This window comes from Poecilia reticulata, chromosome 23 (genome assembly GCF_904066995.2).
Source record: "Poecilia reticulata chromosome 23, P_reticulata-male-v2, whole genome shotgun sequence".
NCBI lineage: Eukaryota > Metazoa > Chordata > Actinopteri > Cyprinodontiformes > Poeciliidae > Poecilia > Poecilia reticulata.
This window is the reverse complement of record NC_088852.1, coordinates 14,011,074-14,036,823: the sequence shown is the minus strand read 5'-3', so window position 1 is coordinate 14,036,823 and position 25,750 is coordinate 14,011,074. Positions and strand designations below refer to the sequence as shown.

General features: G+C 37.8%; 1 protein-coding gene and 2 long non-coding RNA genes across 4 annotated transcripts in view; all 3 read left to right on the top strand.

Moving 5' to 3' along the window:
• Nucleotides 1-25,750, top strand: part of slc2a13a (solute carrier family 2 member 13a) — an 80,746-nt gene that overhangs the window by 48,428 nt on the left and 6,568 nt on the right. For both annotated transcript variants that reach the window (XM_008401175.3, XM_081604153.1), the window contains exons 5-6: nucleotides 7,884-8,047; nucleotides 8,126-8,246. In XM_008401175.3, the coding sequence (XP_008399397.1) occupies nucleotides 7,884-8,047; nucleotides 8,126-8,246 (285 nt within the window). The remainder of the gene's footprint in view (nucleotides 1-7,883; nucleotides 8,048-8,125; nucleotides 8,247-25,750) is intronic.
• LOC145550209 (uncharacterized) lies at nucleotides 8,253-25,228 on the top strand. Its single transcript, XR_014086125.1, has 2 exons — nucleotides 8,253-9,427; nucleotides 24,711-25,228. It is a non-coding gene; the product is annotated as an uncharacterized LOC145550209 (long non-coding RNA).
• On the top strand, nucleotides 16,714-18,748 carry LOC145550208 (uncharacterized). Its single transcript, XR_014086124.1, has 3 exons — nucleotides 16,714-17,020; nucleotides 17,708-17,803; nucleotides 18,494-18,748. It is a non-coding gene; the product is annotated as an uncharacterized LOC145550208 (long non-coding RNA).

Sequence of the window (25,750 nt, the reverse complement as noted above, 5' to 3'; positions counted from 1 at the left end):
AGGAAGACGTAGATATCATCGATTCAAACTAGCCGCAGGATCATTTAGATTCAATTATCCTCATAATCATGCAAGTAAAGGTCGTGGTGAGCTGGTGGGCACTGCAGTGTATGATTATGAAACAGAAAGAAAAAGTGGGCTCCAATCCCGAATACTGCCGTTTTTCAATTCTGGACGTTGTCCTGCTGACTGAAAAAAGCAGCATTTTACATCACATTGATGTAAAAAGGTAGAATTTCCCTGCAAAATAAGCTTTCTAGCACCAATATGTACGGTCAAAGCATATGTTCTGTGACCAAACCAACAAGCAGAGTGGGCGTGAATCTGTTGGGGGTGTAAAGAGACATATAAAACAGAACAGCACATGTAGAACGGTGGAATATCAAGATATTCAGTTTAAGCATCATTAATTCATGGTCAGCAGACTAATCTACACACTTAAAAGATTGGCCCTTCTGTCAAGCTCCACATCGGTGGCCACCAATGCTGGTGGAACATGTCTAGGTGGTCCTGGTTTGCACTGGGATTCTGAGCGCTGGAATAAAGGTTTAGGGGGGGTGCAGTTGTCAAAGTAGTTGCCTGACTTGTGGTATCTTTCTATCACTGACCTGATGGAGTTTCTCTTTTGTTGAGAGACTCCATCGAACCCTATTGGACGAACATAAAAGGAACTCTGTAGTCAGTGTGCCTTGATGGTGTTCAAAAAGGTTCCTCCAGGTGTCTTGAGGTTTGATTGTATATGTGTTGTATTGGAAAGTTTAGTGGTTTCTGGTCTATTGGTTGCCAGATAGTGAGCTTAACGGTAATTTCTTGGACTGTTTGTGGATGTCATTGGTTGAATCAGCCAGTTAAATCACGTTTGCCTGCGACCGCCATGTCGTTTCTTTGTTGTTGTCATTTGTCCCTTTAAACCGTCCATTTAAATCTGTCCCCAAACTGTAAACAAGATTAATTTTCCCTTCTACTGCTTTCCGTACGCTCTTCCAAATGGACCGGAATGGTGTAAATTCCTTCCTAGCAGAGCGTTTTCAACCATTTTCCTTTGAAATCACTTTGTTTTGAATGTTTTTAAAACGTGCTCCTTTTAGCTACAGACGAAGGGAGATGTCATGTGCAATCAGAGACCATAACCAGAGAATCTTGTGTGGCTTGTGTAAATGTCACATCCATTTATGAGACTTTATTGAGTATAAGAATGTGTGCACGCACTCTACAGACCTCTCATCTGCAAATTAATCACACCTCACGCTGTGGTGCATGTTGTGTGACTCGGCGTCTTTTGCTTTGCATTTGATTAATGGGGGGAAAAATTTGAATGAGTCTCATTAATGAGGCCACGGTGAGAATCCAGTTGAAGTAATAGCAAGAGATGTTTTGATTGAGCCGCCTGTGAACAACTTTAGAACGGGCAAACAGAAGCGTGAGGTGAGGTTTGTTCTCTTTGTGTTTCAAACAGAGCGCCAGCTCCCTGTGGGCTGCCCGACAGAGTGACCATGTAAAACAGGCTTGGCGTGACATTTCCAACATGACATTTGTCTGGTGACCATCTGTGAAGGCCAACTGGCCTGCATCAACAACGAAACTGACCAGTGAAACCAACTACACACACCGCAACGGCTCTGTTACCCCACAAACGGTGCCGAGAATTCTTACCATACCCATAGGGAAATCTGGCACAAAACTACTCACCCTTTAAATTCTGATTTAACTTCAGTGTTTTGTGGATTTAAAATAGAACTCTTTTTTTTTTCATATTGTGCCTATTTTTTCAAAAGCTTTTAGATTTCTGGTCTTATTTTTTATTTAATTAACAATCATGTCTAATTTGCCATGACTGTACCGATTGGATTTCACGTTTTTGAGAATTGTTGACTGAAAAATTGTGTTTTTTAGTTTAAATGTGAGGAAATTAACACCTTGACATCACTTATAGACGCTTTTTAAAGAGTTGGGAGTTAAATTAAAGACTTTCAGTGGGTTTTTCAGAGGCAACTTTGTGATATTTCGGAAGACAGATCTGCAGTATTTTTCCTCAAGGTGAGCGCTGAGTGACTGCTGTATGTGCACTCCTTTATGATGCCCATTTAGGAACTTTTCTGGCATATTTACTAATGTTTTGAGGACAGATTGAACTTATGGGGATCAAAGCTTGGTCATATGTGTCAAACCCACAGGTATGTTAGGATTATGAATATACTGGTAATGGTTAGGGTTAGGAATAAGTATAGGTACAAAATTGAACAAAAGTCAATCCAAAGTCCTAATATGGGTAGAAATACATAATTGTGTGTGAGACAAAGTTCAGCTTTAGTACACATGAGCAAATTTTTGCCATCTTTGTGAGAACCCACATTGGTAAACGTGTTAAAATGATTTCTTTATTGGTCTCAGACTTTTTAGTGTTGATTAAATTGGAAACTTAGGATTTCAGAGATTTTACACGTTGAAATGTGAATTTTTTAATTTAAATTTAAATTTTTTATTTTTTGCATTTCCTGGAATATCCAAAGCTCTGAGCTGCTCAGAAACCAGTGTGATGTGTTACTGCTTTTCCACATTCACCCAGAGAAAAGCCATCGATGGTGGCTTTGACAAATAATAATGATGCCTCCTGGGAGCTTCTGCCTTACTCTGCCTGGAGAGCCGAATGGAGTGGCTCTTGGGAGACGGAGCGTCCAGGACTGCCAATGAGGATTATCTCCCACACCTGGCCAGGATGTACCTTCCACAACCCTGTAATGGATTCATGGTCTAACAATGTCTTTGAAAAAAAAAAATCTTTTTTTTTTTTTTTGCACTAATGTAGGGTCAGGAGGAATGAAGCAGAGGTAAAACCAAAGTGGATTTTTGTTTTGTGTTGATGAACGGTGGCTTCAGACCGCGGCGGTTCAGAGTCAGAACAGCCGGTCTCATCCATTTGGGCTGAATGATTTCTGTTCCAGCATTAATATGATGCAGCTCAGTGTTCATATGCATTCATTTGAAAAATAGGCCACTTCCCTGGAGAATCTCAGTCTCTTTATGTCTCACACGCATGCTCCCCATTTCTGTCTCTCTCTCTCTTTCTCTCTTTCTCTCTTGCTCTCTCTCTCTGTCTCGTCTCCACACCTTTTCTCCTGGCTGTCCGCTTGTTCCTGCTTTCCCACCTATATTCAACCTTTTTGTCTTCTCTCCCTCCATTTGTTCTTCCTCTCACCTTTCAGTCTTTCTCTCACTTCCTGCTCTCTGTTAATGACTCCTTGTGTTTTCTCTGCTCTCTCTTACTCACTGCCTCCATCACACTGCTGCTTAAAAAACAAAAGGTCATGAGTTTTCCGATATGAGTAAGTCATACAACTTGTGCTACATGCTAATACGGAACATTTTTCAAATGTTTAAGGTCAAGAATTAAGACTTCAATATCTTATAAAAAACTCTATCATAGACCAACTCTCAATCATATTTTCTGTTATCTGTTATTAACAATTGTTACGTTGAAGTTCCGTGCTAAACCTTTTCTGATTAAACCATCAAGTAATTTGCAGTTTCCTGTCTGAATAACCCGAAGCCGCCCAGCACGGCCCTTTATACCGCATGTTGCGTTCCTCCCAATCCTGAAATGTGCCAGAAAATGTCAGCCATGACTCGGCTTCATGCTTTCACCACTCATGTAAAATAGGGCAAAAACCAGCGAGGAGCTATCCAAAGGTCAACCCTGTATTAAGTTTTGTTGCTGTCGTCTCATCAGGTGTTTTTCCAGTTCAAACCACTCAAATAAAAGAAAAAAAAATTAAGTAGAAAAACAACTTTTAGGCTTCATCTCTCTTCCAGCTTTTACTCCTTCCACCTTTATTTGTTTGGATTCTTGAATGTATAAGGTATTTGTTGGATGTGTGTGCAAATGTGTGTGCTTGGTGTACAAAATAAAGCAACGACATTTGTTTTTGAGAGAAAAGGTAATATGGCTGAACAGACTTTCTGTGTACTGAACTCTGAATATGAATGTTTTCTTTGGTTTCCATTTCACAAAATTGAAATGGAAACACTTTTTTCGCATCACTCAAGTCACATTATCAACAACAGGATGTTACTGCTGGCGGAAACGGCGAAGAAGAAGACAACAGGAAGTAGTCGAGATGATGGTGCAGCATGTTTTTTATTGACTTATCGTGTGAACAAACGTATCCACATGTGATATTTAACGGAAACGTAGCAATTGCGAAATAGTGTTTTTTCTGACAGTAGCGGAGCTATGTCAAAGTTTGTAATGGAAACACAGCTTATGAAATGAACTGCAGTTTTTGTATCCATCTTTTTGGGAGTACAGTTGGTCGTGATTCTCCAAGTTGTCATATAATTTGTCCTTTTCATCAATGCCATTGAGTCATATTGTTTATAATTTTACTACAAATGGCCTGTGAGGTAAGTAAATGAATTGAAGGCTTTATTTATTAAGGGAAGACCCTGATATAACTGAAAGGACTATATGTCCCGTTTGGTCTGGGAGACCCCTGAAGACCTGTATTCATCCCATCATGCAATTTTATGCAACAATGCCTTTTTCTTAAAGCTGAACAGATTAAAAAAAAAGGTTAAAACGGAAAACAGAGTAAAAAAAACCACTAGCTGCCACACAGAGAGCTACCTTAGGCTGCTGTTTTATCAGCCCTTCCTGCTGGTTCTCCTGTCATCCAGTGACACGTGTTCACACCTATAGGTACTTCAGGCTGAGAGGTGTCGCATGCTGTCAGGACTAATGTCCTAAAACCTTGAAGGTTTGTGTCACTCAGCACTACAAAAGAATCTTGAGAGAAGAGAAAAATGTAACTGTTTTCTTTATTGCCATGCAACACCCAGAGGTACTTTTATGTATTTCACCCTCTAAATTTCAACTGCAGCATTAGATAAACTAGAACCTCCGATTCTATTTAGCATTTCAAGATGTTTGCACCAATAAAGCCGATTTATTATCAACTGGTGACCAAAAAGTTTCCCAATATTTAGACCTACTTAACATGATTTGTTTTTTTTTTTTATTACACCACATATGGCACGATAAGACAGTGTGACAGCAGCTTTATGTTTGTGAAAATCAGTTCAAACTTGTTTCCCCCCAGATTTTTACATTTATTTTCTTAAACTAAATAGCATCTGAAACTTGCTTGATTCTCCAACCTGGAAAAATGTGTCACAAGGTGTGATTTTTTTTATTTATTTATTTTTTTACAAGAAAGAAGATGCAGAGCGTAGCCTCACTGCCTAACTGGAGCGAAGGAGGCGTAGACAGCCAATTACATTAATAATAGATTAACAAGGCAGCTCCTTCAGCCCGGCACGGATCAGACGTGCATTTCTTCCCAGCTGTTCCCGGCGAAGTGGGGAGGGACAGTTTCAGAGGGCATTTTGTAAATCTTAACATTGCACATGTGTGTGTGTGTGTGTGTGTGTGTGTTTGTGGTGTAATCAGTGCGATGCTGGGGTGGAGATGGAGCGCAGCAGGTTGTAAAGGCGCGCTGCGCCCAGAAATAGAGCTTTTTTCCTCCTGCTGCTGCTCCAAATCCCACTCCCATGTCGCCTCTCTCCGATGAACGCGTTCACTGGCATGCAAGTAAAATACAAGTTTGTGGAGAAACAAATAAATCCCTTCCTAATTTCTCTTATAGAAGTCTATAAATGACTTTCTCCACGCCACACTTCTGTTTGCTTTTTCTTGTTTTGTTTTTTTTGTTTCATCTGGTTGAATCCCACGGCAGGAAAAAATGCACAATGCTATTATGCAAATCTGTCAATTAAATATCCTGTTTTGGAAAGGAGAGCGAGAGAAAGAGAGAGGATGAGTGAAAAGACAGGGGACAAAAGAGCGATAGGGATGCTTTTGAAGGGATGAAAAACAGAATCCAGAGCCGCCTGTAAAGACGCAGAGAGGCAGACGATGCAGGAGACGTTTTAAGTTTGGCTTTTTCTTTAATGAGTATCTCCCTCTCGCGGTGCAGCCTCTATTATGTTCCCATCTTTTCCTCATACAGGGAGTAAAAAATGGCTCATTTTTACCCCATGGTGAAGATTACAATGCCAACCAACGGCACCACTAACAGGTTGAAGCTTTTCAATCCGACTCAGATTACGTATTCTTCATAAAACGCTCACCTGGCGACTGGTATATATGCTTACATGTAAAAAAAAAAAAAAAAAAGGGAAAAAAAGTGTTTTTGTAATATAAAATCAGGCAAAAGATATCATAATGTGAAAAAATCAGTTGATTTATATTTTGTTAAGCATTTCTTTTTTTTTTTTGGATACAGCCAAAATTTGAAGTGATTATTCCCACAGCATTACAGATCCTCCACCGTATTTTATGAGTGAGGCGCTTTTTCACGTAAACCCAGAAAATCCGAAGTTCCTTCACACTCCGATCAAGCTAAACAATACACACATTAACAATAATTTGATTGTATTTGCATCCTATGAAGATTTTATTTGCAATCTGATCAGCATGGGCATTGCTAAAATGCCAATAATAGAACAAAAAAAAGGTAACAATCAGTAAAATAAGAGCACATTTTTTCATAATGTGAAATTGTCCTACATAAAAAGAGACATGTTTTAATACAAATACCTGAGCTGTAAATCAGCTCAGTAGAGTTTGGGGAATAAGACAGAATGTCATTACTTCATAAACATAAATACATCACAGAGTAAGTTAAAAATAAGCCTAGATAGGTGACACCTTTTTATATAGCTGGTACCTACCTGCATAGAAAAATAATCACATGTAAAGTTGTGATTATACCTACCTGCATAGAAAGCTTTTAGAAGCATCGTTCACCTTTGGTTTTATTTTTTAGTCTTTATTCTTTAAAACATTTAGAAATGCCCCAGAAGTTGAATTTTACTATTTTCCACTCAGAAACAAACTTCCATACCAACTGCATGCTGTTGCTGGCATTAAACAACTTTACATGTGATTATTTTTTGTATTTATTTATTTTTTTCCCCCTCTTTGACTCAGTCTCATGGGATCAGAACTGAAGCATAAAACAGACCCATTTGCAGACGTGGGTCTCGTTGACCCGAGCTGCCTTGAGAGGCCTGCTGATGATGATTGGAGGCAATCTGCCTACACGGGGCAACATGGGGCACCGAGTCCCTGGTATAATTATGACACAGTATGAGAGAGGAAGAGCCGCGGAGATTGACTGGGGGCAGAACTATTTATAGCTGCCTGGTAAACTGTCTGTACATGAGTGGATGGCGCTGAAGCAGGGAGGCTGATTACTGGATGGGTGGTTGAAGAGGAGAGGTCGCAGTCGGTGTATTTACTTGGCCTCGCCGGTGCAGAGGGGGGCCATGGGGGTTAACTGTTGAGTTACAAGACTGCTGACAATGAAAACTAACTTGTAGGGGCTTTTATGTAGCTTTTTGTAGAATAATAATGTTAGGGATGAAGCGATTAATCGAATTGATCGCGATGAATTGATTATTCAAATAATCGTCAACTAATTCAGTAATCAATTAATTGCTATTTTGCTCAAAGAACAGCAAACTCGCATTTTAGACAATAAAATATAAATTATTAAACATATATATGATTATTTCTTTATTTGCATCTCTTAATGTATTTCTAAAATATATGTAAAAAGGCTTCAATGAAAAATTTGCAGAATGCGCCCATTTTTAAATCTGATTATTTGATTAATCGTCAGAATTACTTGTCAGTTGCAGCCCTAAACGATGTAATTTCAACCAAAGGTGGTTCAGCAAAGTGTTCATACACATTTAGATTCTTTTCAGCTTTTTATCAATAGGGAATTAAAACAATCGTGGCTTTGACAGTGCTTGTGAAGTGTGTCCTAAAAATCTCAGCTAAAGAGAGGTTACAGTCTTTTTTTTAACCGTTTCTTCAGGTACTACAGCGCCACCATCTTGCAGATGTCGGGAGTGCGTGACGACAGGCTGGCAATCTGGCTGGCAGGGCTCACCACCCTCACCAACTTCCTGTTCACCCTCCTGGGGGTGTGGCTTGTGGAGAGGGTGGGCCGCAGGAAGCTGACTTTGGGCAGCATGATAGGTGAGACACAAAGAGCTGCAGGGAGACCAGCGGTCCCCACCAGGCCAACAAACTCATCCTCATTTCGTTTTTCAACAGGTACATGTTTGAGTTTAAGTCTGCTGGCCGTAGGTTTCCTCATGTCTGCTCAGCACAGTCCTCCAGTTACTGTCCACCCTCTGGACCCGGTCATGGCTAACTCCACTTGCTCCAAGTACCAGTGAGTAAAAACACAAATCCAGGTCGGATCTGCGTTTCCAACTCGCTTCTGCAGTGATCTGGGAGCAGCATTCAGGTTCACATGTCATATTTTAACATATGCTGATAATATTTAAGTTGATTTCTGTCTAAAGCTACTTTTCTAACTTCATTGTAATCCTTTGTGTATGTTAGAAAGCAATAAGCTGGCAAAACAAAGGTAACATAAACTGCAGCGTTGACATTCAGCAAATTATAGACTCAGATGTTTCATTTCTTACCGTGTGAATCAGAACCGTTGGCGCCAGAGATAACCTTTATCTATTTACAGTGTTTACTAATAAGCAAATAGCTGACCTTTTTGGCTGTTTTTGCGCGTGTGTCGCCCTCTCGTGATGTTTTATTTATTTTGGTCGTGTGAAATAGTCATGAGAAGTCAGTTTCTTACGTGAAGTAGATATTGATTATGGCTTTTAAAGCCACATTTTGTTTTTTATTTACATGCGTAGGTTTATGATTGTTTAACATAAGAATCTAAAAAGAGATTTCAGAAAGAAGATTGCCTAAAAAGTTTATGAGTTTAAAAAGGTCTCAAAATAATTTGAAATTCCAATTTGCAGAGGAACTTGTTTGGACTTTTATAACCGTTGGGGGTCAAGGCTTTTGAACTTTTTTCACTCTTATTTAATGACAGAAAGACGGTTTGGTGTTTAGCTGGAATTAAATCATCTTTCTTTCTGGTAAATACAAAAATTGATGTAAACATTACTTTTGAAAGAATCAAATATAATTTTTTTTTTTACAACATCAAAAAAATCTGCCGTAGCATTTAGAACCACAATAGGTTTAGTAGGTTTACATTTTTATCATTTTGGGTTGGCTTTTTTTTTCTTTTTTAAATGAAGCCAAAATGTGTTATTTATTAAATAAAGTTGAGTGTTTAGGAGGTTAGTAACTGTCTTAACATCTTAAGTCATGCTCTGGTTGCTAGGGTCACTTCATGGTTTTATACAGCTAATTATTTCTACTGATGACAGAATACAAGTGGGGTTTTTTTTCATGCTTTGTCACATTTCCACTACAAATTTTATTATGTTATGCAGGTACTCCACCAGTCTGACCCCAAAATTACCAAAATTGAAATGTTTGGGATACTTTCAAAAAGATGTGCGTGTGTGCGTGTGTGTGTGTGTGTGTGTGTGTGTGTGTGTGTGTGTGTGTGTGTTTGTCTTTGCTACATAGAGGGGACCAAAGCAAGACAGCACACTCACGGTGTGGGTACCAAATTTTTTGTGGGGACCAAAAACCTAGTCCCCACACCGTTTGCATTGAATTCAATGAAAGGAAGGTCAGGAGGATGCTCTGTCAAATTTTCAGACTAGTCCTCATAATTCACAAAAACCAACAGTTTGTGTATAAGTGTGTATAAGGTAGTCACTCAGTATCGGCCTCTATTGGTGGGTTGTGGTACTGCAGGAACACACACACACACACACACAATACACACTAATCTTACTTTAGTGACATTGAAGGGACTCATAAAAATCTACTTCAGCGGATTATTTTAAATGACTTGAAATAATTTTATTTACTATTTGTTGATTTATAACCTTCACATTTGGAATCATTAGCGTGATTGCAGATTGGTTGTTAACTTCTTTAGTACTACATTGACATTTATGTAATTAATGTAGTAAATATTCTTAAAAATCTGTAAAAAAAAAAAAAAGTATTTTATGACATGGTAGCTTATTACTGGAACCGCCATAATCTTCATATACCAGCATAATTTTGTTTATAGGTTTATACATGCAGAACCTGTAGGATAAAAGTCTTGTCAAAAAAACATTGTCTCTTCAGACCATCATTAATTATTGATACAAAAAACTTTGTCTTAAATTATATTAAATTATTCTTTAAATGATTGCTTCTGAGTTGTAGTAACATCAGGAACTCATTCAGTTCTAAGGGAATGGAAAATGTACAGCTCTCCCATTTTTTCATTCATGTCGTCATTAAAATGTTTTGTTTTATTTTGTAATTTTGTGTAATTTTAGTTGAATATTTCTGCCCATGTTGTTTAAATGAAGTCAGTATTTTATTGCCACAACACTTTCCTTTGTAGTAGTGTCTAAAAACCAAGTCAAAGGAAATAAAACTTGAATAACTATACAAATGTACATTTTCAAGCAAACTATGCACTTATTGTTTTTGCCTGACTACAAATACATTGGGCTAATTTTAGATATTATTCAGAAAAATCACTAAGAGCAACTATCAACAGTATAATGGCAGATGACTTTAAAATAATAAATTTGTTATGGACCATCGATATGGAAAATTAAATAAAACAACTTCTTCCAGAGCTCAGAGGAAACTGAGGATTTTCATAAGATTTCTTTTAATATGCTTAACACTAAAATGTGTTTTTATTCATATTGAAAGTGTTTTCCACTGTTCTATTTAAATTGCTACTTTGTATTTATAATGGTTGCAATTAACAGATGCTATTAACATTGGTTTTATCAGGGTTGGAGAATTTTTGGAGTTGGGCGGGTTTTCCATTTCAGATTTGACAAGACTGCAGAATGGCAGCATGTTTATTTGTGAGAGTAAGGCTCATTCAGGGTAGAGAAGGAAATGGAGCTATGACCTCATCATTTAAAAGAAAACCCAGCTATAGTGACCAAAAATCAGACAGAAATACCAGGCATCATTGTCTCAATGGATGCTGAAAAGGCCTTTGACTGTGTTGAACTGGAGTACATGTTTGAAGTGCTCAGAAGATTTGGACTTGGAGAAAATTTTATAAACTTGATAAAACTTAATTATAAAAAGCCCACAGTACCATCTTGACAAATAGCCTCTTGTCAACACCCTGTGGGCTAGGAATGGCGCAGGAAGCTGTCTTTCTCTGCTACTTTTCTCTTTGGCTGTAGTGCCACTTGCAATTGCAATTAGACAAAGCAATGATATTAAAGGTATATTAATAGGAACAAAATTGTATAAAATATTATTATACGCTGATGATATACTTTAAACTTTGACAGACCCTGTGAAATCTACCTCAGCTCTAATTGATTGCGTCAACAAAATTTGGTAAAATATATGGGTATAAGGTAAATTATAGTAATCAGAAAATAATGCCTTTAAATGCCTGTGACCAGGGAGAATCAGTATTCATCAAGCCATTTTGATGGGCTTCTACAAGATTAAAGTATCTAGGAAAACACATTGCATCTAGAATTAGTCAGCTGTACTCTGAAAACATCAATCCTACAATTATTCATATTAAGGATAAATTGGTGAGATGGAAGAAGCTCCCCTTATCCTTTCTGGGGAGAGTTAGCCTTATTAAGATGATAATTCCCCCTAAGTTAATTTATCCAGTGTCTATGTTGTTTTTGTTTATTGACTCTAAAGATTTAGGTGGAATCAATAAAGCAATTGAAAACCTCAAATTAAAACTAAAGTCTTACAACTTCCCTGAACCTTGAGTGGATAGGGCCTGCCCAGGGTTGAAAACTATGTACCGTCTTTACGTGTAAGAATTATTTCAGTGTGGGCTACCCAAAAACACTGTAATCCATGGCTTGAGATCGAGGAAAGTGTTTGTAAACCCTGTCACCCCATAAATATGTTAAAACAAAACCAATAATTCCCACTCATTGTCAAAGATAACTTTCACTTTTGTTCTGTGGAACATGTTTGGTCAGAATAAAATTTTTTCATCTCAGACAACATTGGTGGATCTGACAGTAGAAGGTGGGTGTCCTGATCTTAGATCTTGGCAAGATGCTGGCATTACTAGGATGGATACACTAAACTACAAAAGTTTAGAAGAGATTATAAACCTACGCCAGATGATAGACAGCTCTACATTACAATGTCATTAGGTGACGTAAAACCCATCCAAGCACTGAAAAGATGCTTAGAAAAAATGACTGGATATGTCAAAACTTTATCCAGCTGAACAGAAACAAAACTGAAGTTATCCTTGGACCTCAAGAGGAAGGATCTAGAGCAGGGGTGTCAAACTCCAGTCCTGAAGGGCCACTGTCCTGCAGTTTTTAGATGTGCCACAGGTGCAAAACACCTGAATCAAATGGCTTAATTACCTCCTCAGTTCTCCAGAACCTTGCTAATGACCTAATTATTCTATTCAGGTGTGGTGCAGCAGAGGCACTTCTAAAAGTTGCAGGACACCGGCCCTCGAGGACTGGAGTTTGACACCCCTGACTAGAGTCAGCACACAGTTTCAGTTATTACAGGTAGAAACTAGAGATCAAGTCCTAAATCTGGAAGTAGTGATGGACTCTGACCTGAATTCTCAGAATCTTAAAAATAGTTACAAAGTTTTCATTGTAGACTGTGTGTTCTATGAATTTGTATTTTTGTGTTTTAATTACATAAACCACTTTGAACTACCTTGTTGCTGAAATGTGCTATACAAATAAACTTGATTGATGGACTGATGAAATAGTTAAGAAATACAAAATATCTAAAGAATCAGGTTACTAGACATTTACACCCGAAGGCAGAATTGATACCAAAGGATGAACACAAAACCAACTCTAGAGAAAGCCACAAGCATACCAGAAAGAGAAAATAGCAGTTGGAAAGATCAACCCTTCCTCTTGATCTGAATGAGACTATTGGTTTGGGAGAAAAGAAATTAAATCTTTCAGCAACAAAGATAGTAACCAACAATGTGGACATTTGGTCAGAATGAGCGGGATCTATAATTCCTAGTTTGATGTCATTCAGTAGTTAGTAAATTAATAATGGACAATGTTTCAATGATTCATACATAGGTGCAAGTGGCATATAAAAAATCTTAATTGTGTCTAAAAAGTAGTTAATTCATTTATATTTAATTAAAAATTTTCAAACTGAATAAAATTCAATTTAATATACCATGTAAATGTATGCTATGCATAACATTTGGTACAACATGGTTCATCAATATTGAGAACAGCGGTACAAGAATTTAAGTTAGCAGAGTTTAATCCACCACACTTCTTCAGATGTAGTCATTTGCAGCAATGTACCAATTTATATAATTTATTTAAAATCAAACAAAGAAATTTGAAAAAATATGTGCTATGTGGGATACTATGTGAAAACCAACAACTTTTAAACAGATTGTACCTATTACATGTAAACACAAAACAGAAACTTAGCCGACACAAGAGAGGAGGAAAAAATCCTGACTTACCAATTACAAATTTACAATTCTTTGCATTCCAACTGCTTTTTAAAACAACTACTTTTAAAAACATAGATAGTTAATTAGTGTCCATGCCATCAAATCAAACACGCAGTCCCTTTAAATTACTTCAGGAAGATACTTGAGTCATTTGGATTTACAAACATGGATATACCGGACGGGTGGAAGCTCGTAGTTTGTGTGTCACTTGTCTCCACCCGGGGCCACGCTGACTAACAAATGAAGCGCACCTTTAAAGGAACTAATTAAGAGCCCTGGGCAAAGCAGCTCAGCACGTGGAAAAGTAAGTAATTTCTCTTATTTTAAATGTATTTTATTATACTGGTTTAATTAAAAGATTTAATGAACTGTGATGCTAGCCGAGCTTCTTTTTAAAACTCTATAAAGCCACACAAAAGCATACCACAGAAGTAAATTGAAGATTTACTTAAGTTAATATGGACAAGATTGCGTTTACATTAGCTACCTGTCATGTAAGCTGTTTTCCTTGTGTCCCGACATACTGTTCTAGGTTTAAGTATTTCCAAAAAATTACTATATGTTAACATATGCAAGCCAAAATATTTCACTATATCCTGAAAACTTTTGTCTTCCAATTAAGGTGGAAGGTTCCTGATTGACTTGAACTACTAACGCCATTTTGACTTTGAAATGAAAGTTTTAAAACTTTATTTGAAAAAGATGGTTTTAAAAATGATTACCTGTGCTCTAACAGGATAATGACATCAGTAAAAAGAAGAATACCAAGGTGGGTCTGTGTGTATGAGCATTACAATTCAGATATTTCCATAAATAACATTTTAAAGTATTAACAAAATAATTTTGAAGCAATGAAGGTCATACTCGATAGACTTCTGATCTGCCATTCACGGTTTTTGTGTGTTTAGGACGAGGTGTGTTCGCCACGGCTCCTTTTAAAAAAGGAGATTTTGTGGTGGCTTTGACAAACTCTGAAGAATCACAAAGAAGGAGAACACTGTATCATAGTGAATGACTTCTTGTGGCATGAAAGATGGTGGTGGTAAGTCCAGAGTTTATGATAAATTAATGTAAGTCTGCAAAATTCTGGAGCTCTTCAAAGCCAATGGGACTGGATTCAGGAGGGCTGTTATGTAGTGTTATATTTTTACCAAGATAACTAAAAAAATATTAAACAGACTAACAATTGTCTCTTTTACCCCACCCCCCACACCTTATTTGTAAAGTATTGATGCATCCCAAGAGGATAACAGTCTTGGAAGATTAGTCAATGATGACAACAAAAATCCAAATTGTACAATAAAAAAGATATTGGTAGATGGAAAGCCACACCTGTGCTTATTTGCCATCAAAGATATAAACCCTGGAGAGGAAATAACTTACCACTATGGAGGAACTGACTGGCCATGGAGGGACTTCTCAAGGTTAAACCTATGTTTAGTCTGTGTGTCTATTGAAGAGGTTAAAATCCTGAAGACTGGAATATTGCATTTTGTGGAATTGATTTGGGAGCGAATACAATCTTAAAGTTTAAGATGGAAGTCGATTGATACAATTTCAATGTATGTACCTTGAAAAACTTTGAGGAAAATATGTTAAGAATATGTATATATTTTAGATTTTATACATATAGTCTTAAGGTAGTTAAATTTAATTAAAAGTATGAAAAGAAAAACACGTCTCGTGACGACTTCTTAGGTAATCATTTGAACCGGTAAAAGTGATGCAGAAGTTTGAGACTTTATGATGAAGGATGACGGCTAAACCGAACCAGAAATAGGTTTTTAGTCGATCTGCAGCTGAATTTCTTTTGTTTTGTTCTATATTGTTGTTGAGGTGGTCAGTGGATTGGAACAAAAGATGGCCAATCTTGTTGCAGTATTAAAAGACTATTCTTTTCTTTTCCTAAGGTTGACAAAGAACCAACTGTGACTGAGGGTGTTGAGGTTGAGCCTGCTGGCTCAGCAAATCAAGCTCCACCAAAGTCAAAGTCCTCCAAGACAAAGGTAATAATTTCTGAACTTCTTTTCACTGGGCTTCTAGCCCAACTGGAGATGTCTGGGAGATTCTGTTGGTACGGTTGCATTGGAAGAAATGTAATATTTCCTTCAAATGCTCCATAAACTATGAACTTAACAGGCTTTTTTCAGCAGTTCTGGTAACACACACTAGTCTGGTCTGATGTCATTGTGGGGTCTCTACCAGCTGAGGTGTTTAGTGAATGGTTGTTTGGGGCCATACACATATTTCTGGTTTACAGTACAAGTGAGGACCCCGTTTGAGGTTTCTTTTGGTCAAAATTTAGTCCCTTTTTTGTGTAACTATAGATCTTGTCTGCCCTCAGTAGCATGGTTGACAGCTGGATTAAGACACGATGTATGTTTCAAATCAGGGAATACGACGGAAACATGTTTACAGTCCAATCCAGTGACGTCTACTTCGATTAATGTTTGAAACGGTTTAAGTGATACTGAATTTTGAGACTTTATGATGAAGGATGACTGCTAAACCGAACCAGAAATAGGTTTTTAGTCGGACATCACTACTGTGATTCATTGACAATGTACCATGCTGATCTGCAGCTGAATTTCTTTTGATTTGCTCTATATTGTTGTTGAGGTGGTCAGTGGATTTGAACAAAAGATGGCCAGTCTTGTTGCGGTATTAAAAGACTATTCTTTTCTTTTCCTAAGGTTGACAAAGAACCAACTGTGACTGAGGGTGTTGAGGTTGAGCCTGCTGGCTCAGCAAATCAAGCTCCACCAAAGTCAAAATCCTCCAAGACAAAGGTATTAATTTCTGAACTTCTTTTTATTGATAAGCTTCTAGCCCAACTGGAGATGTCTGGGAGATTTGTCAGTACAATTTCCTTTCAAAGAAACGTAATATTTCCTTCAAATGCTCCATAAACTATGAACTTCACAGGCTTTTTTCAGCAGTCCCAGCAACACACACTAGTCTGGTCTGATGTCATTGTGGGGTCCATAGCAGCTGGAGTCTTTAGTGAATGGTTGTTTGGGGCCATACACACATTTCTGGTTTACAGTAAAAGTGAGGACCCCGTTGGAGGTTAATTTTGGTCAAAATTTAATCCCTTTTTTGTGTTACTATAGATCTTGTCTGCCCTCAGTAGCATGGTTGACAGCTGGCTTAAGACACGATGTATGTTTCAAATCAGGGAATACGACGGAAACATGTTTACAGTCCAATCCAGTGACGTCTACTTGGATTAACGTTTGAAACAGTTTAAGTGATACTGAAGTTTAAGACTTTATGATGAAGGATGACTGCTAAACCAAACCAGAAACCAAACCAGAAATAGGTTTTTAGCCGAACATTACTGCTGTGATTCATTGACAATGTACTATGCTGATCTGCAGCTGAATTTCTTTTGGTTTGTTCTATATTGCTGTTGAGGTGGTCAGTGGATTGGAACAAAAGATGGCCAGTCTTGTTGCAGTATTAAAAGACTATTCTTTTCTTTTCCTAAGGTTGACAAAGAACCAACTGTGACTGAGGGTGTTGAGGTTGAGCCTGCTGGCTCAGCAAATCAAGCTCCACCAAAGTCAAAGTCCTCCAAGACAAAGGTAATAATTTCTGAACTTCTTTTCACTGGGCTTCTAGCCCAACTGGAGATGTCTGGGAGATTCTGTTGGTACGGTTGCATTGGAAGAAATGTAATATTTCCTTCAAATGCTCCATAAACTATGAACTTAACAGGCTTTTTTCAGCAGTTCTGGTAACACACACTAGTCTGGTCTGATGTCATTGTGGGGTCTCTACCAGCTGAAGTGTTTAGTGAATGGTTGTTTGGGGCCATACACATATTTCTGGTTTACAGTACAAGTGAGGACCCCGTTTGAGGTTTCTTTTGGTCAATATTTAGTACCTTTTTTGTGTAACTATAGATCTAGTCTGCCCTCAGTAGCAGGGTTGACAGCTGGCTTAAGACACAATTTATGTTTCAAATCAGGGAATACGACGGAATCATGTTTACAGTCCAATCCAGTGACGTCTTCTTAGATTAATGTTTGAAACGGTTTAAGTGATACTGAAGTTTGAGACTTTATGATGAAGGATGACTGCTAAACCGAACCAGAAATAGGTTTTTAGTCGGACATCACTACTGTGATTCATTGACAATGTACCATGCTGATCTGCAGCTGAATTTCTTTTGATTTGCTCTATATTGTTGTTGAGGTGGTCAGTGGATTTGAACAAAAGATGGCCAGTCTTGTTGCAGTATTAAAAGACTATTCTTTTCTTTTCCTAAGGTTGACAAAGAGCCAACTGTGATTGAAGGTGTTGAGGTTGAGCCTGCTGGCTCAGCAGATGAAGCTCCACCAATGTCAAAGTCCTCCAAGACAAAGGTATTAATTTCTGAACTTCTTTTTATTGGTAAGCTTCTAGCCCAACTGGAGATGTCTGGGAGATTTGTCAGTACAATTTCCTTTCAAAGAAACGTAATATTTCCTTCAAATGCTCCATAAACTATGAACTTCACAGGCTTTTTTCAGCAGTCCCGGCAACACACACTAGTCTGGTCTGATGTCATTGTGGGGTCCATAGCAGCTGGAGTCTTTAGTGAATGGTTGTTTGGGGCCATACACACATTTCTGGTTTACAGTAAAAGTGAGGACCCCGTTGGAGGTTAATTTTGGTCAAAATTTAATCCCTTTTTTGTGTTACTATAGATCTTGTCTGCCCTCAGTAGCATGGTTGACAGCTGGCTTAAGACACGATGTATGTTTCAAATCAGGGAATACGACGGAAACATGTTTACAGTCCAATCCAGTGACGTCTTCTTAGATTAATGTTTGAAACAGTTTAAGTGATATTGAAGTTTGAGACCTCATTATGAAGGATGACTGCTAAACCGAACCAGAAATAGGTTTTTAATCGAACATTACTGCTGTGATTCATTGACAATGTACTATGCTGATCTGCAGCTGAATTTCTTTTGGTTTGCTCTATATTGTTGTTGAGGTGGTCAGTGGATTTGAACAAAAGATGGCCAATCTTGTTGCAGTATTAAAAGACTATTCTTTTCTTTTCCTAAGGTTGACAAAGAACCAAGTGTGACTGAGGGTGTTGAGTTTGAGCATGCTGGCTCAGCAGATGAAGCTCCACCAAAGTCAAAGTCCTCCAAGACAAAGGTAATAATTTCTGAACTTCTTTTCACTGGGCTTCTAGCCCAACTGGAGATGTCTGGGAGATTCTGTTGGTACGGTTGCATTGGAAGAAATGTAATATTTCCTTCAAATGCTCCATAAACTGTGAACTTAACAGGCTTTTTTCAGCAGTCCCGGTAACACACACTAGTCTGGTGTGATGTCATTGTGGGGTCTCTACCAGCTGAGGTGTTTAGTGAATGGTTGTTTGGGGCCATACACATATTTCTGGTTTACAGTACAAGTGAGGACCCCGTTTGAGGTTTCTTTTGGTCAAAATTTAGTCCCTTTTTTGTGTAACTATAGATCTTGTCTGCCCTCAGTAGCATGGTTGACAGCTGGATTAAGACACGATGTATGTTTCAAATCAGGGAATACGACGGAAACATGTTTACAGTCCAATCCAGTGACGTCTACTTCGATTAATGTTTGAAACAGTTTAAGTGATACTGAAGTTTGAGACTTCATGATGAAGGATGACTGCTAAACCAAACCAGAAACCAAACCAGAAATAGGTTTTTAGCCGAACATTACTGCTGTGATTCATTGACAATGTACTATGCTGATCTGCAGCTGAATTTCTTTTGGTTTGTTCTATATTGCTGTTGAGGTGGTCAGTGGATTGGAACAAAAGATGGCCAGTCTTGTTGCAGTATTAAAATACTATTCTTTTCTTTTCCTAAGGTTGACAAAGAACCAACTGTGACTGAGGGTGTTGAGGTTGAGCCTGCTGGCTCAGCAAATCAAGCTCCACCAAAGTCAAAGTCCTCCAAGACAAAGGTAATAATTTCTGAACTTCTTTTCACTGGGCTTCTAGCCCAACTGGAGATGTCTGGGAGATTCTGTTGGTACGGTTGCATTGGAAGAAATGTAATATTTCCTTCAAATGCTCCATAAACTATGAACTTAACAGGCTTTTTTCAGCAGTTCTGGTAACACACACTAGTCTGGTGTGATGTCATTGTGGGGTCTCTACCAGCTGAAGTGTTTAGTGAATGGTTGTTTGGGGCCATACACATATTTCTGGTTTACAGTACAAGTGAGGACCCCGTTTGAGGTTTCTTTTGGTCAAAATTTAGTCCCTTTTTTGTGTAACTATAGATCTTGTCTGCCCTCAGTAGCAGGGTTGACAGCTGGCTTAAGACACAATTTATGTTTCAAATCAGGGAATACGACGGAATCATGTTTACAGTCCAATCCAGTGACGTCTTCTTAGATTAATGTTTGAAACGGTTTAAGTGATACTGAATTTTGAGACTTTATGATGAAGGATGACTGCTAAACCAAACCAGAAATAGGTTTTTAGTCGGACATCACTACTGTGATTCATTGACAATGTACCATGCTGATCTGCAGCTGAATTTCTTTTGATTTGCTCTATATTGTTGTTGAGGTGGTCAGTGGATTTGAACAAAAGATGGCCAGTCTTGTTGCGGTATTAAAAGACTATTCTTTTCTTTTCCTAAGGTTGACAAAGAGCCAACTGTGATTGAAGGTGTTGAGGTTGAGCCTGCTGGCTCAGCAGATGAAGCTCCACCAATGTCAAAGTCCTCCAAGACAAAGGTATTAATTTCTGAACTTCTTTTTATTGGTAAGCTTCTAGCCCAACTGGAGATGTCTGGGAGATTTGTCAGTACAATTTCCTTTCAAAGAAACGTAATATTTCCTTCAAATGCTCCATAAACTATGAACTTCACAGGCTTTTTTCAGCAGTCCCGGCAACACACACTAGTCTGGTCTGATGTCATTGTGGGGTCCATAGCAGCTGGAGTCTTTAGTGAATGGTTGTTTGGGGCCATACACACATTTCTGGTTTACAGTAAAAGTGAGGACCCCGTTGGAGGTTAATTTTGGTCAAAATTTAATCCCTTTTTTGTGTTACTATAGATCTTGTCTGCCCTCAGTAGCATGGTTGACAGCTGGCTTAAGACACGATGTATGTTTCAAATCAGGGAATACGACGGAAACATGTTTACAGTCCAATCCAGTGACGTCTTCTTAGATTAATGTTTGAAACAGTTTAAGTGATATTGAAGTTTGAGACCTCATTATGAAGGATGACTGCTAAACCGAACCAGAAATAGGTTTTTAGTCAACCATTACTGCTGTGACTCATTGACTATGTACTATGCTGATCTGCAGCTGAATTTCTTTTGGTTTGCTCTATTTTGATGTTGAGGTGGTCAGTGGATTTGAACAAAAGATGGCCAATCTTGTTGCAGTATTAAAAGACTATTCTTTTCTTTTCCTAAGGTTGACAAAGAACCAAGTGTGACTGAGGGTGTTGAGTTTGAGCATGCTGGCTCAGCAGATGAAGCTCCACCAAAGTCAAAGTCCTCCAAGACAAAGGTAATAATTTCTGAACTTCTTTTCACTGGGCTTCTAGCCCAACTGGAGATGTCTGGGAGATTCTGTTGGTACGGTTGCATTGGAAAAAATGTAATATTTCCTTCAAATGCTCCATAAACTGTGAACTTAACAGGCTTTTTTCAGCAGTTCTGGTGACACACACTAGTCTGGTCTGATGTCATTGTGGGGTCTACAGCAGCTGAAGTGTTTAGTGAATGGTTGTTTGGGGCCATACACATATTTCCGGTTTACAGTACAAGTGAGGACCCCGTTTGAGGTTTCTTTTGGTCAAAATTTAGTCCCTTTTTTGTGTAACTATAGATCTAGTCTGCCCTCAGTAGCATGGTTGACAGCTGGCTTAAGACACGATTTATGTTTCAAATCAGGGAATACGACGGAATCATGTTTACAGTCCAATACAGTGACGTCTTCTTAGATTAACGTTTGAAACGGTTTTAGAGATACGGAAATTTGAGACTTTACGATGAAGGATGACTGCTAAACCGAACCAGAAATAGGTTTTTATTCTAACATTACTGCTGTTATTCCTTTACAATGTACCATGCTGATCTTCAGCTGAATTTCGTTTGGTTTGTTCTATATTGTTGTTGAGGTGGTCAGTGGATTTGAACAAAAGGTGGCCAGTCTTGTTGCAGTATTAAAACACTATTTTTTTCTTTTCCTAAGGTTGACAAAGAACCAATTGTGACTGAGTGTGTTGAGTTTGAGCATGCTGGCTCAGCAGATCAAGCTCCAACAAAGTCAAAGTCCTCTAAGAGAAAGGTAATAATTTCTGAACTTCTTTTCACTGGGCTTCTAGCCCCACTGGAGATGTCTGGGAGATTTGTCAGTACAGTTACCTTTCAAAGAAATGTAATATTTCCTTCAAATGCTCCATAAACTATGAACTTAACAGGCTTTTTTTAGCAGTTCTTGCAACACACACTAGTCTGGTCTGATGTCATTGTGGGAACTATAGCAGCTGAAGTCTTTAGTGAATGGTTGTTTGGGGCCATACACACATTTCTGGTTTACAGTAAAAGTGAGGACCCCATTTGAGGTTTATTTTGGTCAAAATGTAATCCCTTTTTTGTGTAACTATAGATCTTGTCTGCCCTCAGTAGCATGGTTGACAGCTGGCTTAAGACATGATGTATGTTTCAAATCAGGGAATATGACGGAAACATGTTAACAGTCCTATCCAGTGACGTCTTCTTAGATTAATGTTTGAAACAGTTTAAGTGATACTGAAGTTTGAGACTTTATGATGAAGATTGACTGCTAAACCAACCAGAAATAGGTTTTTAATCGAACATTACTGCTGTGATTCATTGACAATGTACTATGCTGATCTGCAGCTGAATTGTTTTTGGTTTGTTCTATATTGTTGTTGAGGTGGTCAGTGGATTTGAACAAAAGATGGCCAGTCTTGTTGCGGTATTAAAAGACTATTCTTTTCTTTTCCTAAGGTTGACAAAGAACCAACTGTGATTGAAGGTGTTGAGGTTGAGCCTGCTGGCTCAGCAGATGAAGCTCCACCAATGTCAAAGTCCTCCAAGACAAAGGTATTAATTTCTGAACTTCTTTTTATTGGTAAGCTTCTAGCCTAACTGGAGATGTCTGAGATTTTGTTAGTATGGCTACCTTTCTAAGAAATTTAATATTTCCTTAAAATGATCTTTAAACTGTGATCTTAACTTGCTTACTTGATGAAGGATTACTGTATATCTGAAGCAGAAACAGCTTTGTAGTAGAATCACACAGCTGTGATACAACATTCCTTTTGACTAGTCAATGTTTTTTATGTTATTTAGATGTTTTTTTTCTATTTGTCCCAATGTTGGCAAGCCTCTTGCCTACAATATTCAGGTTTATTTTAAAGTACATTACCATTTTCAAATATTACGTCACTGACTTCAGAATTAAAAGTCAGCCCTAATTTATAGTAACATCAGGACTTCATTGTCTTGTGGGTAGGGTTAGGGTTAGTAACAATTACCTTAGATGTTTACAAATATATATTTTTGGTATAATTGAGAAAAATAGCTTTTCATGGTGAGAAAGGTACAGTTATTAATTGGTTTAGGTCCTGTATTTAACTGTATTTTGCAGGAAGGGTCTAATCAGGCATGAGTGTATTTTACAATTTCAGAAAACCCTTCAATTATGATATTGCTTTGGTAACTTCATTTCATTGTTTTAAACTTGTTATTAACTTTGGTTTTAAAGGTTGCCAACCATGCAAGAGGAGGACTTGGAATGAGGGAGAGGTCCTTGCAGTCAAAAAGCACTTGATGGCATTCATCACCACCTGTAGAGTTCCAGGAAAAGCAGACTGTGATAAGTGTTTAAAACGGGAGCCTGTTGCACTCAGAAACAGAAATTGGCTGGCTGTTAAGTTTTACGTTAAAAACGGCTCTTAAAAACAAAGTTTAAAAACATTTAATTTCATGCTGCTTTTAAGTGCTTTTAGTTAGTCATGTCATAGACATTTCAGTTTGCTGTTTTTTTTTAAATACAGAAAGTAGTATATCTTTTAGTTTTGGCTTTGTTGCAGTACCTTTTTTACTGACAGTAATTTCAGTTTGTACTTTTTAAGTTCATTTGTTGGTTTAAATATTTACGGGAAAACAAAGCATCCTGTAAAGAGCTTGGTTAAGCAATAAATGTTTATTCTTCAGCATACTTTTTACGCCTTACTCAATCATTTAGTACATAGAAGGAAGATAAAAAAATACCTTTCATCTATTTTCAGATGCGTGAAAAGTACATCATATCCGAGTTGTTGTAGATGCTTATGGCTGTGGGCAGGGAGGATTGTCTATATTATTCGGTATTCTAATGGATCTGAAGATGCCTCAGTGTTCAAACATATGAAAGAGGATGATCGGGGTTGTCTGTAATGTTTGTATTACAATCAATCAGTCAATAGGTTTATTCGACAAAACTCATTACATGAGTGAAAGTGAGCAGACAGAACAAAAACCTTCAAAGAATCCTTTTTTGAACAACCATCTCCAGAGGATTTCAACAGTAGTCCCCGGAACAGAACCAGCCTTCTTTATCAGGCTGTTAAGCCTTTTCAGGTCCCTGGCTCAGATGCTATTTAAACAGATGATGACAGAAGAGATGACACTCTCAACAACAGACTTGTAGAGTAAATTAATCAATCAAGATTACTGCCTGTGGCCCATCTTCTCGTAATTACAGGTTGTTCCTGGATGAGAGATTTACAGTCAATCAGAAGAACACAAAATTATGATATAATTTGCTAGGAAAAGGTTTTTTTTCCAGAAATGTATGCATCATTTTAATCCCTTTATGTAATGTCTTTAAAAGAATACATTTAACAAAGCGTAATATGCTGCTCAATACTAGAATTTGACATATCTTGAGTGGCTACTCAATTTTCTTTTGTACCAAAGTGTAGATTTCATTGTGCATTGAGTCATAGTGGCTGTCAAAGCACTTTGAACCGGAAACTGTGCTACAGGTACTAAGAATGTAATAAAAACTATTTAGTGTGTATTTATGTCCCCACCCATTACTAAAAACCTGACAAGTCCCCAAGAGTCACCTTCTTATCATGTTTGGAACTCTAGTTAGTCTTATTGCAAATTTAAAGTGATATGTTTGTTCACTGCCCCTCTAGCATGCTACTTGATTTTTTGCAGAGCTGTGCTACTTTCAGAAAGGGAGGTTCCCAGAAAGCATGGTCTTGTCTTTAGTCCCCAGTAGGGCATATAAACAAGGCTAGGTGTGTGTGTGTGTGTGTGTGTGTGTACGCATGCGTGTGGCAGAAATGCAAAACTGTGCTTCACCCGTTTAACCCACGTTTAGGCAATAGTGGTGTCATCATTTATAAATGTTTAACTATTAATATTTCAACTTTTATTTCCTTATTTTTTAAAAACATAACACATTATTGTAACACTATAATTGCTGATAGAGCTTTATATTATTATAAACCAGAGTTAGAGAGTTACTTGTCAATGTTTGATTATTGCTGCTAATGTCACATTCGTTCCACATGGGATTCATTTTTCTTTTCCAAATGCCTACAGTTGGCTTAGCTTGTCTACACAAGCTACAAAGGGCACCCCCTACCACACACACACACACACACACACACACACACACACACACACACTCACACAGCTTCAGTGTTTCTTCGTGTGAGACAGAGATCTGATGCCTCTATGTTCCAATTTACTCTCACTAACAAAGAGAGAAGACAAAACTCCTGGGTAAAAAAAAACAACAAAACACTCATTCTGATGAAAAACAACGGCTAATGGACTCACTGTCCAGAACCAACTCCCTGTAATTAAACTAACCTCAACACACACACACGCATACGCACGCACACACATACACATACAAAAACACAAGAGTAATTTGAAGAGATGAGTGCTTTTACCACTGTGTTCCCACACATGCTTTCAGCAACCACCAGTTTCAGAACCATCACTGCCTGCTTTTCTCTGTTATCATCTGAAGTTCATCTACTTTAGTAGTGTGAAAAGCCATTTGTACACTTAAATGTTTCTTCTGTTTTTACTTTTTTGCTGTGTCAGAGTAAATATCTTATAATATGTTAAATGTGAATATCAAAGTTTAATATTAATTAAACACAATTTTTGTGAAGAGGTAACTAGAAACACTGTTAGAACAAGCTAAAAGATAGTTGAAAGTAACACAAGGAAATTAGGGATGCAAATAATGACAATAAATTGTCGATTTATGGTTTATTAGATTAAGAGAGTCGACCCTCTTCATATAAGACAAAACTGAGAT